The 11,077-nt window shown below is 40.5% G+C and overlaps 1 protein-coding gene across 1 annotated transcript; it reads left to right on the top strand.

Annotated features, from left to right (window-relative positions):
- The first annotated feature begins 2,502 nt into the window (after positions 1-2,502).
- LOC118786059 (zinc finger protein ZIC 5-like) lies at positions 2,503-8,113 on the top strand. The gene is made up of 2 exons (XM_036541090.1): positions 2,503-3,703; positions 6,271-8,113. The coding sequence occupies exons 1-2, from the start codon at positions 2,662-2,664 to the stop codon at positions 6,714-6,716; spliced, it is 1,488 nt and encodes a 495-aa protein (XP_036396983.1). The 5' UTR covers positions 2,503-2,661; the 3' UTR covers positions 6,717-8,113.
- Positions 8,114-11,077: the final 2,964 nt, after the last annotated feature.

The following is an 11,077-nucleotide window of genomic DNA, read 5'->3' as shown; positions in this document are numbered from 1 at the left end:
CACACGCACACACACATGCAGGGAAATGCACCTCTGAGTATCCCTAACGTTTTCACGTAACTAATTTCCAGGACTTGCAGTATTACGCCACAGGTGCCCTGTTTTTAAAGCGGCAACATTCAAGAACTCACTGTACTTTTTCAGCACTAAAGGATTACTTGGCTCGGTACTTATTTATTGGAAATGAGATAGATTGGTTTTATTCATCGTAAATTACATCCAGAGAGGACACATTACTGACATGTGGGGGCGTGTACAATGCTTATTCTACCATAGTATATTTGAATTACACATTGTCTTAGTTGGAGACACTATTGTGATATAAGTGAATTGTCTTTCAAGTTTAGCCTTATTTTGCTATAAGTAGCTGTTTTACCTACGCAGAGCCAAGGACCTCTTTTTGTGAAACACTAAGTTATTCTAACTTTGAGACACTGGTTCACAAACACCGGGGCAGGAAAAGTTTTGATGACAGCAGTGACGTTGAAGTACACTTTGCAAATCTGAACAGATGCGTGGCTACAGGACAGTTGAAATGACACGCTCACGTCTACTCCTAGACAATTTTTTATGAATTTTAGGGGGATCAAGATGCTTTTAGGGGAATGTCATTGAATGCAGGTCTGGTGATTTTCGGGTCAACCCTCTACCCATTTATCATCCATAAGTCATACACTGGTGTACCGTTTTGTTTGGTCAGATGTAAAAAAATCGCGCCTAAAGGTGACTTAAGAATTAAGACACGTTAAATCGATGACACACATCATGCTGTGTTCAACACGGGTTCTACAAGGAGGTGTGTTCTGGTGCCATAAAGCACACCGATACACAGGTGCCCCCTCCCTGTAAAGTCATAAGATGCGGATTCTTTAATTATAACCGTGTAACAGATATTATATTGAATCCCTAAGTGCTGCAGCTGTTATGCTGTTCTCAGAAAACATTTCTGCGGCAGTATGGTATAGAAACAGGCGCAGATGTGCTTGACTTACTTTATCGTGACCAGTTAACCCAGTCAATAAATAAAATTGTCATATTAATTGCATTACTAAGAACAGTCATAAAGGGACACCGATAAGTAAGTATTTTCAGATAAGTTCGTTTTAATGTCTTAAAGCAATGGAAAGGCTTTATTATATAAAACACCAGTAACTTCTTTCAGTTGTCAAAATAGTATACTCTACATAGGCTATGCACATGCACATAATACATTACGTTACACCGTCTGCTTATTAAAACAAAGATGCCAAACATTAACTCCAGTGTGAAAGTGGTCAGTACAGAGATTTCCTCATTGGATGTAACCAAAGCGACATCTTCCACTTTCTGACAGCACGTCTAGTTGTAACGCAGTTCTATTTTCACTTTTTTAACAGACGGGTGTTTTTCAATATTTACGTTTATTTAACTTGTACATTTTGGTTCAAAGTATGGAAATTAAAATGGAAATTCAATCGAAGCGTAAAATTTCAATGGCGAATTTCACTTTTGCGACTTCATTTCTTCTCTAATTTAAATGATGTCTGGTGACACGCAGAAGGGACTTAAATTCATGACTTAAAGAAGAGACCGCTTTGTGCTTTGATTGTATCGCTCTATGCACGCTGCTGCATTCTCACCAGGATTTGTTGTTAGTTCTCTGAAGAGTCATTATTTGTACACTAAATTTGCAGCTCCATTGCATTTACTCAAGCAAATTAAGAAAGATCAAAGGAAAATTTTGTAATAATTCGCAGGAAACTGAAACAGCAGGGGACTTTCTGAAATAATATAGTAAAAACAAACCCGTACTGGCTGTCATTCATATTTTCAATGCTCTCGCATTCTACAGTATTTAGGACGTTTTACGCATTAATTACCCTGACGCAGCGTATGCGGTTAGCATGTAAATTATTATGCTCAATGCGATAGTGTTAAATTCAAAAACGTGCAGAATCGTCATTCACCTGTCTCGGAAGTGTAGGCAAGTGTTTTCTCAACATTTTATTTACGTTTATTTGGGCGTAAACAAAGGAAAAGTTGTTTTTCGAATATATCAAAATTCGGATTTGGAGCATGTGTTTTCCGCTTACAGTTGAAACATTTTGGTGGCTGTTAATTATTTTATGTTAATTTTCACCGTTCGGAATCCGACGTGGTAATTTATTAGGCCTATATAAACATAACCAAAATGAAAACAAATCTAAATAAGTAATCGATTCGAAAAGATCGTGTATAATTTTCCCTTTTTCCTTTTAAATATATCCACACGCGCATGAATCGAAAAACCAAAAACACATCAATAGATTTGTTGTTAACTTTTCGAACACAACTTTTGGAGACAGGAGCGATGCCGAGAGTAAGGGGGCGGATCCCCGCTGTGCCTCTGCGCTGAAAGACAGCCAATCGCTTCGTTCCCTTAACTGCCAGTCACCGAAATGCGTCCAATACCCGCAGTGCCATTTCTAAACTGTATTCCCCACTGTGTCCTCCAACTGTTGTATGTTCTGCCAATCGCTGGAGGACAGAGTGGGAAAAGGAACAAGCAGAGTTAGAGGCAGGACAAAAGAAGTTATATAGACCGCTATATACAAATATATATTTATATATTAATGTTTTGGAAGGCGTGTAGTGGGGAAAAACAATACCAGTGAGCGTGGATGGACTAGATACAGAGTAGTTATGGAGCCCCCTTTGAGCAAGAGGAATCCGGCGCTAAGATTAGCGGATTTGGCAGCGACTCAACCCCTTCCTCATCAGAATGTGACAGGCTTCCCGGGGATAGGGGGGCATCACCCTCACTCCCACCATGCCCACCTCCACCCTGGGGAGATGGGCAACGACCCTGGAGTGGCACTCACTCCATTTGGACCAGAGCACATGGCACAGACAAATGCTCTCAAACTTAGTCCATCTCAGCACATTCAAAGCCACCCCGAAGCCCAGACCGCGGCATCTTTCACTTCTTCTCAGACCACAGTTGGTTTCCCCGTGGCTCACCCCCACTCAGGCTACGCCACCAGCAGGGACTACATCCTCAGGAGAGAGCTTTCAGCCTCTGCTATGCACGCGCTTGGCGACCAGCATAGTTCCGCCTCCTCCCCTCATCACCATGGCATGTTCATTTCCCCAACAGGTGCTTATGGGCACGCAGAAGGTGGTGCCCATCCTCTTTTCTCTGGACTTCACGATCAAGCGGCCCCAGGTGCCCACCACCATGCTCTCAACGGGCAGATGCGCCTGGGTCTTCCGGGGGACATCTATGGCAGGCCAGAGCACTTCGGCCACAGGCCCGAGCACTATGGACCTTCTTCACTCAACAGCTACAACTCCATGAACTTAAATGTGAACATCGCATCAGCTCCTCACGGAGCCGCGGGGGCGTTTTTGAGGTACATGAGGCAGCCCATCAAGCAAGAGTTAATCTGCAAATGGATTGACCAGGAACAAACTTCAAAGAAGCCGTGCTCCAAAACTTTCAGCACTATGCACGAGCTAGTTAACCATGTCACCGTGGAGCACGTCGGGGGACCGGAGCAGAGCAGTCACGTTTGTTTCTGGGAAGACTGTCCGCGAGAGGGGAAAGCTTTTAAGGCGAAGTACAAATTGATAAATCACATCCGAGTTCACACAGGAGAGAAACCATTCCCTTGCCCGTTCCCTGGTTGCGGGAAAGTGTTTGCTCGCTCGGAAAACCTCAAGATCCACAAGAGGACACACACAGGTCAGTTTTAAAGTGTGCTTGCGAACTAGACTCACAAAGCAGAACACGCTTTCTCTCATACGACGTGATACAGCACGTTCAAAGAGCAGGGTATTTTACTGTAATATTTGTACAAGTATTTACATTAACTACCGACAAAACGTAAGACACATATGATACGCTTTTCTCACACCAATTTATATATGAAACCCATTTTCTCACACAGGGAGCCGTATTGTTTACTGTGTAGAAGGATCCACAACTAATGCAGGCAGCAGTGGATGATCACGCTTTAGTTGTTTTCTGTATCAGTTCTATTTATGAGGAGTGTGATTCGTGAAACGTGGGTCGCACTTTTTAAGTGCAGTTGAAATTTATCACTTAGGGCAGATATTACCCCTTGGAGAATGATTAGGTACATACGGCTTAGTTAATTGTTTTGCTGATTTATTGTCATGTCACAGCTTGCAGTCAACTGCACGTATATGTCTGCTGACTCTGATCTCTATTGATATACCGCACAAACTCTAGCAGAATTCCAATCGAAGATTTAGTCAAAAGAAATATTCCAAGATAATGCAGAGCCTTTTAATTACATATTTATATTTTATCAGCTACTGTTTCCGATAATAATTAATGTCAGCTAACTAAGATGAAAACAATTTACCTGTTTTACGAGATCACGTAACATGAGGCCAACATCGACAGACTTATTTCACCATTCTAAGTCGACAGTCATCGTTCAGCAAAGACACAGCTTAGTTACTCTGAAAATAATGGCGTTGAATACGAAAATCTTACAATTCGGATACGTACTGCATCCTGATTTTAAAAGAATGTTTTTAGATTCATTTTATTTTTACATCAGCTGGCATGGTGAGGCGAAGGTGATGTTAATAATTCTGCCCAGAGTGACTGTGGTTTTGCAGATTGGCCTGTTTTGTTAACCGCGTAACAGACGAAATCCAACGCGACAATAAAATCCCTGTCGATGCCTTTGCTCGTAACTTGTGAAAGGGTGCAGAAAGGTCATGAAACAACTATTGGAAATGCGCTTTTTGGTGAGGTGTGTGTGTGTATGTATGTATGTGTGTCTGTATATGTATGTGTGTGTGTGTGTGTGTGTGTGTGTGTGGAGGGGGGGGGGGGGGGGGGGTGTGCTGCTACTGACGGCTTACTATGCAGAAAAGCACAAAATTCTTTAAAGTTAGGCGCTGATTGACCATGCAATTTGTTTGCACTTCGCAGCTGTTTTTGCTACGCTAACATCCATCAAACCGTTATAATTTCTTCTGTATTCCAGTATGGATTAAATGTTTCAGTGAACAAACCACGTGTACCACCTAGTGTTGTTTTGGACAACGCGCGTTTAACAACACCCAATACATTTGTTTGTAGAGGCCGCTCTAGCAGACTGTGTTTTTTCTATAATTTATGATGAACATGACTGCTACTGTTGGTGGGTTCGTCATAGTGAATACCGCAACTGAAACCCTCAGGTTTTATCCAAAAACAGACGGTTCACCCACAGTTCGAAGACCAAATGCATTTCTGGCGCTATCACATATGGGTCCGACACTTATCAAAAACGTGATGCTAGGAAAGCCTTTCCAGTCCATTATGTTGTTAGTACGGTCTTTCACACTTCTAAATCTTAAACACACACCGGTAGTTAAAAAATATCCTGGCCTATGTTCTCAAAAAAGATCATTCGGAAACACATCAATGCAGCAACTCTACTTTTAAATACCAAATATTACCAATCGTAAGAACTGTGTTTGCGGAAAGAGAGCAATGCGTTATTAAAAAGCCATACCAAATGCAAAATAGATAGAATTCATGATTTTGTAGCCTTGGTAGATACGAATAACGGGCAGCAGAGACATGAATCACTAATGACGTATGTGCTATGCAAGGGGGGAAAATACTCGCTGTAGTCACACACCATAAACGCACACGCTTTTATGTACGTGTGGGAGTAACTGGCTTGCATATAAGGATGTATAATAAATTCAGTGTATGCTAGACAGGAAAAGCCTGCGGCGGGGTAAGAGAACCACAGCAACCATTTATGAAGTAATTACTCTGGAAGTGTCGTGTTGCCAAAGCGTATAGGCATTAAATTTAACCAAGGGCCTCCATTAGATTATTTGAGATGTCGACGTTGAATAAAACACAATATTATTTTTGGAAAGAGTGCAGTTTTCACTTTTAGTTGTATGGGTTCATTCTGGACAGAATGTGTAACATTATAAAGGTATTTGGTATCCTTCAGATGTCTCTGAAGTGATGTCCACGCTGATAACGTTGACTAAATAACTTAAACAGTTTCATATGGGAGACCTGAGAAACCCCACACCCTTAGGTTTCTCCATGTTTTCTCGAATAAGGAGTGTGATTTTTGTTAAATTTGTAAAGTCCGTCCAAATGACGCATGTTAAAGCAAGTCATAGTCAACTTTGCATAAGAGTTTTATGTCGACATTTTGGTGGTGGGTGACATATCTGATGAACTATCCATGTGGTAGTTCTGTTCCTAGTGTGTAATTGATTTGAGACTGTCTGCTTACATATGAACATCTTTTTTAGGGGAGAAGCCATTTAAATGTGAATTTGATGGATGCGACAGGAAATTCGCCAACAGTAGTGACAGGAAGAAGCACTCTCACGTCCACACGAGCGACAAGCCATACTACTGCAAAGTAAGAGGCTGTGACAAGTCATATACGCATCCCAGCTCTTTGAGAAAGCACATGAAAGTTCACTGCAAATCTCCTCCACCCCCTTCTGCCAACACCGGGACCTCTTACCATTCCTCGTCTACTACTCTTGGAACTCCCCTCTCCCCGACTTCCGAGCCTCATCGAAGCCGCTCGGCAAACCTCTCGCCTCAGGTTACCAACCTCAACGAGTGGTACGTATGCCAAGGGAGCGCAGGACCTAACAATCTTCACACCCCATCCAGCGATGTGCCAACGTCGGACTCGGAGGACGAGGACTCGTTCAGGAACTCAGATCCAAGGACAATGCTTTGATATCGACAAAATGAACGTTTATCTTACTGAGATGCAGGTCACGATAAGTGGCCAATACACGGGAATTTAAAGCATATCAATTTCTTGACAATGGAACACGAAACAGCGCCGCGGATGTCAAATGGCGAAGAAGAGCCTTCGAAATCTACTTTCATACATTAGCCTATTTATTTACTACTGTCAGGATACGTAGATGACAGGGACGTTAATCCCTTGAAACCCTTACATTTCATATGGAAACAATCATTATTATCAATGGGACCAGGGGAAATAAATCAAATGTAATAGAATCAGATTTCAAGATTTGTTGGCAAATACTTAATTTACAACACTGACTAATAGCAAAAAGCTGTTTACCATAACAACATGTTTCACAAATAATTACTTCTCTCGAAAATCAACCATCATAAATTCATAAACGCATATACATACATGTATAGTTTAGCCTTACTAACATGATTCAGTCATCACTGATTAATTATGTTCGGATGACATTGTCCATATGATCTCATCACCATCGCAACCTTTCAAAGTCTGACCGCTCTGATCCATCAGTGTCTAATCTGCACATGAACAGTAACTATAGTTTTCCAGGAAATAGTTGCGATGTACCTGTTTAACTATCAGGAAATCCATGTACATGTATGCCACGTATGGGGGGACTTCTTAACATATAAAGCCTTATAAAACATTCCATGCAATAGCTCTTAAGCATTTGCATTGAAGACAATTCAGTATAACCTCCAATGGCGACGTCCACATGTCGCCTAAGTCATGGATAGAAAAATAAAGGCAAATGAATGCGTTGCAAAGGGTGTGTGCTTTGTTGAAATTTATACACTAAGTTCTAATTAATTTTGTGTTATATTTAAAAACTATTTAAAAATATATTTTATGCAAAATTCACATCATTATACAAACTCGTTTAAGAGTACTAATTTGTCCTCTGAGACCCTAAATATATAAACCTGACAGGCCTATCCCTGACGGATTTGTATATAATTGTATTGTTGGTCGTGAATAGTGATGTAGTCTTTATTACAACAATGTTGTTTTGTAAATTGTAATTTATTTGATGTCGTAATGTTGTCCCGAAATTACAGATACACCAAAGAATGATAATATTAATTTTGGTGAAATTTAGTGCTTTTTTCTGTGGTCTGTTATATATTCTCTTCTTACTTGAAAAAGCTGTGTAATGTGAAAACTCTCTCTCTCTCTCGCATGTTCAGTGTAGTAGCTCTGTATTTATCGTTGAGGTGCATGGTGCTGTTTATTTTAATGGAGATAAAAAAACAGAAACAGCCTTGACTATGGAGGTCTTTGATGTTCGTGACAAATTGATAACGGTTATATTCATCGTAAACTTCATTATGAATAAACAGAACATTCAAATATTTTTGTCTTTTCATGTACCCTCAGTTGATAAACCTTCAACCATAGCATCTTTGTACTACTTTACACAATACATTAAATATGAAAGAACATTTTTTGTTAACGCCATTGCTGTTTGTGCGAAGATGCAGTACCACGGGTCCCAAAGAGTCAATATGTACTGGATATGACTGATTAATATAATATCAATTAAATATTTCTGAAACATTCAGTGATATGTATGACTCATGAAGACGTAGTGCCTGACTATGGATTACAGCAGTGACTTCATTAGTAAAATAACAAAGACGGGACTCATTTTAGCAGTACATGCTTTCACCCACAAACCATATGTAACAGCAGTGTGGAAATCACCATATCAACAAATCAACAAATTTCTACATAGACATAAACACACAACTGAAGAATTAGAGCTCGTGTGTGTGTGTGTGTGTGTGTCGGGGTGGGGGCGGGGGGTTTAAATAAAACTTTATTCTGTGTAGCCTGACAAATAACACACCCTGTAGAATAGCAGGCATATAAATGAAGGCACTGATCAATGGTGAAACTTATAGGTCCCTAATGGAGTTCCGTATGAAAGGCGGGACAGCACAAAGCCACTGAAGCATGAATCATTCATGGAAATATAAAAGATAAAAGATATCACAATAAGCAGGCTCTTGTATAGAGTATATAAAACAAGTTTCCCCCTCTTATTTCCATCATTAAAACGCACAATCTCACTTTCAAAGTGTCCCCTGTCCAGTCTATAGAATTAAAATTGACCAACGCAAGTCCTGCTCCACTTCAAAGTAATCTACTCCGGAGCGGAAGGCTTGGCGCTTGGACAATCTTCATGGTGTGTTAAGACTTCTATAGCAATTGGCAAGCGCGGAGTTCACATTTGAATATATCTAGTCGAAAACCACTTACTGCCACTAAACCGTCTGTCATCTCAAAGCAAACAGGGTCTCTTCTCTCATGAAGTACCAAACATCTCAACAAACAAATCTGTACGTTAGTATAACGGTTTTTTAAAGGCGACGAGGTACAATTCAGTGGACACAGAATAGCAGTAGGGTTAACATCTTCGTCTATTCAAAAAAGAACGCTACTGGAATAATCTGAGACGGGGTAAATGTGGTATAAACAGGTGATTTTATTTTGCACTCTGATCGACCTAGTACTGCAATACTCGCCAGACGCAGGTGGAATGATTTCAAGACAAGTGAATAGACTGGTACGATGCTTGTGTACCTATTCACACACAGAAAAAAACATCTGTTTATAAACGTTTGACTTTGTCTCCTGGAAACAGCTTTGTCTCACTTGCTTCATGGGCACTTTTTCAAAAGGAAAAAAAAAATACGAACACCAGAAAGAAAAGCACAGAGGAACCACATCCCAAGACAAAAAGTCGCAAGAGCCTAATCAGCCAGCGCGAAGTTCAAAGGCAGATGCTTTGAAATTCAGACTTCTGCTTTTATGGTACATCAACACGGAGCGTTAGGATTGCTATGGCAATGAGCGCACCAAAAGCAAGCTGCATTCAAAACGGCCCGCCTCGATTCGCGACACTCTATTAAGATACAGTTGCATTGACCTTTAGTTTCATGCCACGTTAGTTCAGTCAATTTTCACTTCATCAGATTCCTTCATATTTTGTCCCCTCGACCTTCTTTACCATCTCCCTATATATTTAAACGAGGTTGTAAACAAAATGGGCGGCGTTACCCATCTCTTGTCTTCAAAATCCTATTTTGAATGGCGAAATAATTGTTCTTTGTTTATTTAATACAAGTGCACTGTGAATGGTGAAAAATAAACACGATGAAAAATAACCAAACAGATGATTCCTCTGAGTGAAAAAGGGAGACTCAATAAAGGACTGAAGCAGTCACCGTTGAATGCGAAACGCTTTGAAGTGGAACTTATTATCTGAGGAATAGTTTTTGGTTGTCCTAACGACGCTGCTGAATTGAAAAGGCTCTCCTTTTGTCAGCGATTTGTTCTCCTTTACTAAGATGGCCGTAGAAATCACTTACACGAACTGCCTTAACATGCAGCCGGCAAATCAGTAACTTTGTAAGTCAGACTTGCAGACGCCACTCTGCTGAAGACAAAGCAGAAGTCGCAGTGAAAACGCCGTTAGTTTTCTCCCTCCAACCCCCCCCCCCCCCCCCAATTCGGCAGTATAGAGGCTTCAGAGTAAACCGTTTACCAGAAGAAACGCTGTCAATTCAGATTTTCTGTCTGATACGGCAGCTATCCTGAGGCTGAACATTTGATTAAAGTCCTCTGTGCAGTCAGACGATTTCAGCTAAATACGTGTATGTAAATAAACTGTGAAAAATCGAGACAATTATTATAAATGAACTTTGTTGTTCTTTTACTGGACAGAGCTACACGTGCGAATGTTACGGTACACCAAAATCAACCCAATCCTCCAACACATTGTTTTTATTTAATCAAATATATTTTGATGCTGACGATGACACAGGTAAGAATCGCAGAACTCAGAAACAGAGGTCTTATTCTATGTGCCACCAGTAACCACGTGTCTATTGACCCATTGCACTTGGGTCACAAAATAAGGGTTCGGCTTATGATTGTTTTCCTCAAAATGAATCATTAACCCATCTAATATTTGGCCGTATTAACAGATTATCATTGGAGAAAAACATTTCTTACGAGTAATGGATATGTTTTTTTTTACTCAACAAACCAAAAAATATTCAGACAGATATAGCCTATGTTATTCTACCTGTAAGGTAAAGGTAAACAATTTTGTTTCTACTTCAGCGGGTACATGTGTGTACACACACACACACACACACACACACACACACACACACACACACACTGTGCAGACGAATAACGTGGACAAGAATGTATTTGTTGAGACAGGCGCGCTATTAGCATTGCCAGGCCAGTGCATTAAATATTGAATGACACCACGAAAAAGAACTTGTCAAGGGACACTGAGC

The sequence above is a fragment of the Megalops cyprinoides genome, chromosome 11 (genome assembly GCF_013368585.1).
Source record: "Megalops cyprinoides isolate fMegCyp1 chromosome 11, fMegCyp1.pri, whole genome shotgun sequence".
NCBI lineage: Eukaryota > Metazoa > Chordata > Actinopteri > Elopiformes > Megalopidae > Megalops > Megalops cyprinoides.
The sequence above is the reverse complement of the archived record's forward strand: the minus strand, read 5'-3'. Positions and strand labels throughout refer to the sequence as shown.

Coding starts and splice junctions, on each gene's coding strand:
- LOC118786059 (XM_036541090.1), top strand. CDS start 2,662: ATGGAGCCCCCTTTGAGCAAGAGGAATCCGGCGCTAAGATTAGCGGAT. Junction 3,704..6,270: donor CCACAAGAGGACACACACAG/GTCAGTTTTAAA, acceptor CATCTTTTTTAG/GGGAGAAGCCATTTAAATGT.